The sequence below is a fragment of the Schistocerca americana genome, chromosome 10 (assembly GCF_021461395.2).
Source record: "Schistocerca americana isolate TAMUIC-IGC-003095 chromosome 10, iqSchAmer2.1, whole genome shotgun sequence".
NCBI lineage: Eukaryota > Metazoa > Arthropoda > Insecta > Orthoptera > Acrididae > Schistocerca > Schistocerca americana.
The window spans coordinates 199,204,593-199,207,785 of NC_060128.1; the positions used below are offsets into that span (position 1 = coordinate 199,204,593).

The 3,193-nt window shown below is 38.6% G+C and overlaps 1 protein-coding gene across 1 annotated transcript; it reads right to left on the reverse strand.

Annotated features, from left to right (window-relative positions):
* Positions 1–2,042: 2,042 nt before the first annotated feature.
* LOC124552391 lies at positions 2,043–2,879 on the reverse strand. The gene has a single exon (XM_047126652.1). It carries the CDS (start codon positions 2,877–2,879, stop codon positions 2,043–2,045), a length of 837 nt encoding a protein of 278 aa, XP_046982608.1.
* Positions 2,880–3,193: the final 314 nt, after the last annotated feature.

Below are 3,193 nucleotides of genomic sequence, written 5' to 3' on the forward strand. Positions count from 1 at the left end.
TGCGTGATAGGTCGGTAGACAAATTGGTGCATATCTAAGTTCTTTAACAGCACAAAAGTTGATGGCAGTAATGAAAAATATTATTTAAAGGCAAGAAAAAATTTTATTAGCATTGTAATTACACCCTGGATACGAAAAAAAACACATTTACTGAAAGAAAAAACAGAAGTTACACACAAGCCAAGAATAAAGATATTGACAGCAGAATCATGGAGCAGCACATAAATATAGACGTCAAGGAATTTTTTCTTTTCTTTTAACACTCCCTCCAAAAGAAAAAATCATGAAATTCTTGCTTTGCTTTCTGCAACTGACTTGTCCATGACACTGCACCACCTGAGTACTTTACAAGAATTCCAGGTGTTGAGCGCCCTGTCCAGTTATCACCTGCGAAATCTGCACCAGCATAAATCTTTAATTCTTCTTCGGTTTTGCAATACCTTGGCATTCTTCGGACAGTCAACCAGCACCCAGGTATTGTTTTTCTTTAGAGATTGAGGTTCTTCACTGATAGCTTGCATCCATTCTTCCTTCTCGTTTGACTGCACCACCTGAGTACTTTACAAGAATTCCAGTTGTTGAGCGCCCTGTCCAGTTATCACCTGCGAAATCTGTACCAGTATAAATCTTTAATTCTTCTTCGGTTTTGCAATACTTTGGCATTCTTCGGACGGTCAACCAGCACCCAGGTATTGTTTTTCTTTAGAGATTGAGGTTCTTCACTGATAGCTTGCATCCATTCTTCCTTCTCGTTTGACTGCAATATTTCTGAAAAACAGTTTGGATCTTTGTATTCAAGTGCATCAACTTTTGTTGCCATACAAAATTCACCACTTTCCATCCAGGTTGGTTTTCTTCGTTGTCTTTTATTCTTCTGTTTCTCTTCATTAGAAGATTCAGTATTTTCTGCTTTTAGAAATTCTGTTAATTCTTTATTTTCATCAGATTCACTCGACTCTCGACTTTCTCTAGAATCGAGACCGCCAATTTTTTCTTGAATTTGGCTTCCTCCTGAAGTGTACAGCCTAGGAGATTTACATTGGTCGTCTTTAGATGAATTCGGATCATTAAATTCTTCCTGAGGGTCTTCAAATTCAACATGATCACTATATTCAACATGATCACTATGTAAATCACAAACAATTTCAGGCTTAAATTTCACATCGTGACTTAACACCACTTTTCTTTTAGATGGAATCCAAACTCTAAACCCATTTTTTTCATTAACATATCCAACAAGTCGTCCAAAAACTGCCTTATCATCAAACTTGGAACGGAATTGTTTGTTAATGTGAACATAGCAGCCTGTGCCAAAAATTCTAAGATGATCAAGTCGTCCTACTGGTCGATTAAACCATAGTTCATAAGGGGTTTTATTTTCAACTGAAGATTTTCCAGTACGATTTATTAGGTAGACTGCTGTGTTACATGCCTCTGCCCACAACCCTTTAGGTAATTTACTCGAATTTAGCATTGACCGGACAGCTTCAACAATGGTCCTATTTTCCTGTTCAGCCACACCATTTTGTTCAGGAGTGTAAGGAGGAATCAGTAGCTCTATTCCCCTGTCTGCAAGCAGTTCACTGACATTCTTATTGTTAAATTCTTTGCCACCATCACATCTAAATTGTTTGACAACATGTCCATTAGTTCGTGCTTCATTTAAAAATTGCTTTAGCACAGTACACACTTCACTTTTGTGTCTTAAAAAGAAAATTCGACGAAATTTACTAAAATCGTCTTTGAAACATACATAATAATGCTTACCTCCAAAAGATTTCGTGCTAATTGGTCCATTGACGTCCGCGTGGATTAATTCCCCAGTACTGGTAGCGCGTATTGTTCGTGTTTTGAATGGCAGCCTATGCATCTTTCCAACCACACAACCGTCACAAAATTCACTCTTGGCATGTTCCACATTAATGTTCATTCCTTTTAAAATATTCTTCACATGTTGTTTATTTTGATGACCAAACCGTTCGTGGTACACTTGCAATGTTTCGGATGAAGTCATCAAGCTCACACGATTCATTTTTGCATTTCTAACAACACGCATGTTCAACACATAAAGTCCATTTTTCACATAACATGTCATAACAATACTGCCACTGACTTGTTTTCGAACAACTTGCATCAGGGACATACAAAACATTGTCCATTCTAGCATTGTACCATTTATTGTTTCGTCGAATTTGGATGTAAACTGTTCCTTGACCGTACGCACACATTTTGACATCTTGTTTTCCCAATGAAATGACTTGAGGAACATCAAATTCACTATACGAAACAAAATACTGTTTGTTGGGAGTGATATGATTTGTAGCGCCACTGTCGCAATACCATTTATTTGGGTCGCTGTGATTACTGGTACACACACCCATAGCATATGAAGTAAATGCAGCGTCTTCACTTTCTCGCTTCTTCTCTTTTCTTTTATTGCTGTCACGAGTGTTCTGTGGACACTCTGCTGCCCAGTGACCTAATTGTTTGGATATATTACACGGAAACTTCTCTTTTAATTGTGACTTCGTCATCTTTACTTGCTGATTACTTGTTTGCCGTTTTCTTGTTTTAGAAACGACAAAAGCACTTCCATTAATGTCTTGTTCACGAAGTTCAATAGTAAAGAGTTTTTCAATCAATAAATTCAAGCTTCGCTTTTCTGTCGGTATCGTATCCCAGAGATCCTTAAAATTGTCGTAGTCTTTTCCCAGTGTAGACAAAATTCGACCATTTAAGATTCTTTCAGATAGCGTATTTTCTTCATGTTTTGCTAATTCATCGTTCAGGTCCACAAATAACTTTGGCAGTTTGGCCACATGTACACTAATATCTTCCGTTTCATCACGTTTAACACGGAAAAATGTTTCAATCAACATATTCAAACACTGAGTACTGCTACGTTCAAATCGGCCGCGTAATTTGTCCCAGATTACTTTAGCATTCTTGCACGTTAAGACGAGTTCTGCAACAGGTTTACTTAGTGCACTTGCTATAAGACTTGCTGCCTTTGCGTCGTCCTTGTGCCATTGGTGGTGGTGGTGGTGGTGGTGGTGGGAGGATTTGGGGTATATAAGGAAATGGCATGGGAAATCTGATTGTGGACTAGGTTTGGGGGTGGGGGACGGGGGGGGGGGACGGGGGGAAGGGGGGAGGGTATTGCCTGTCTAAAGACCTATGTGAGACCTTAAAC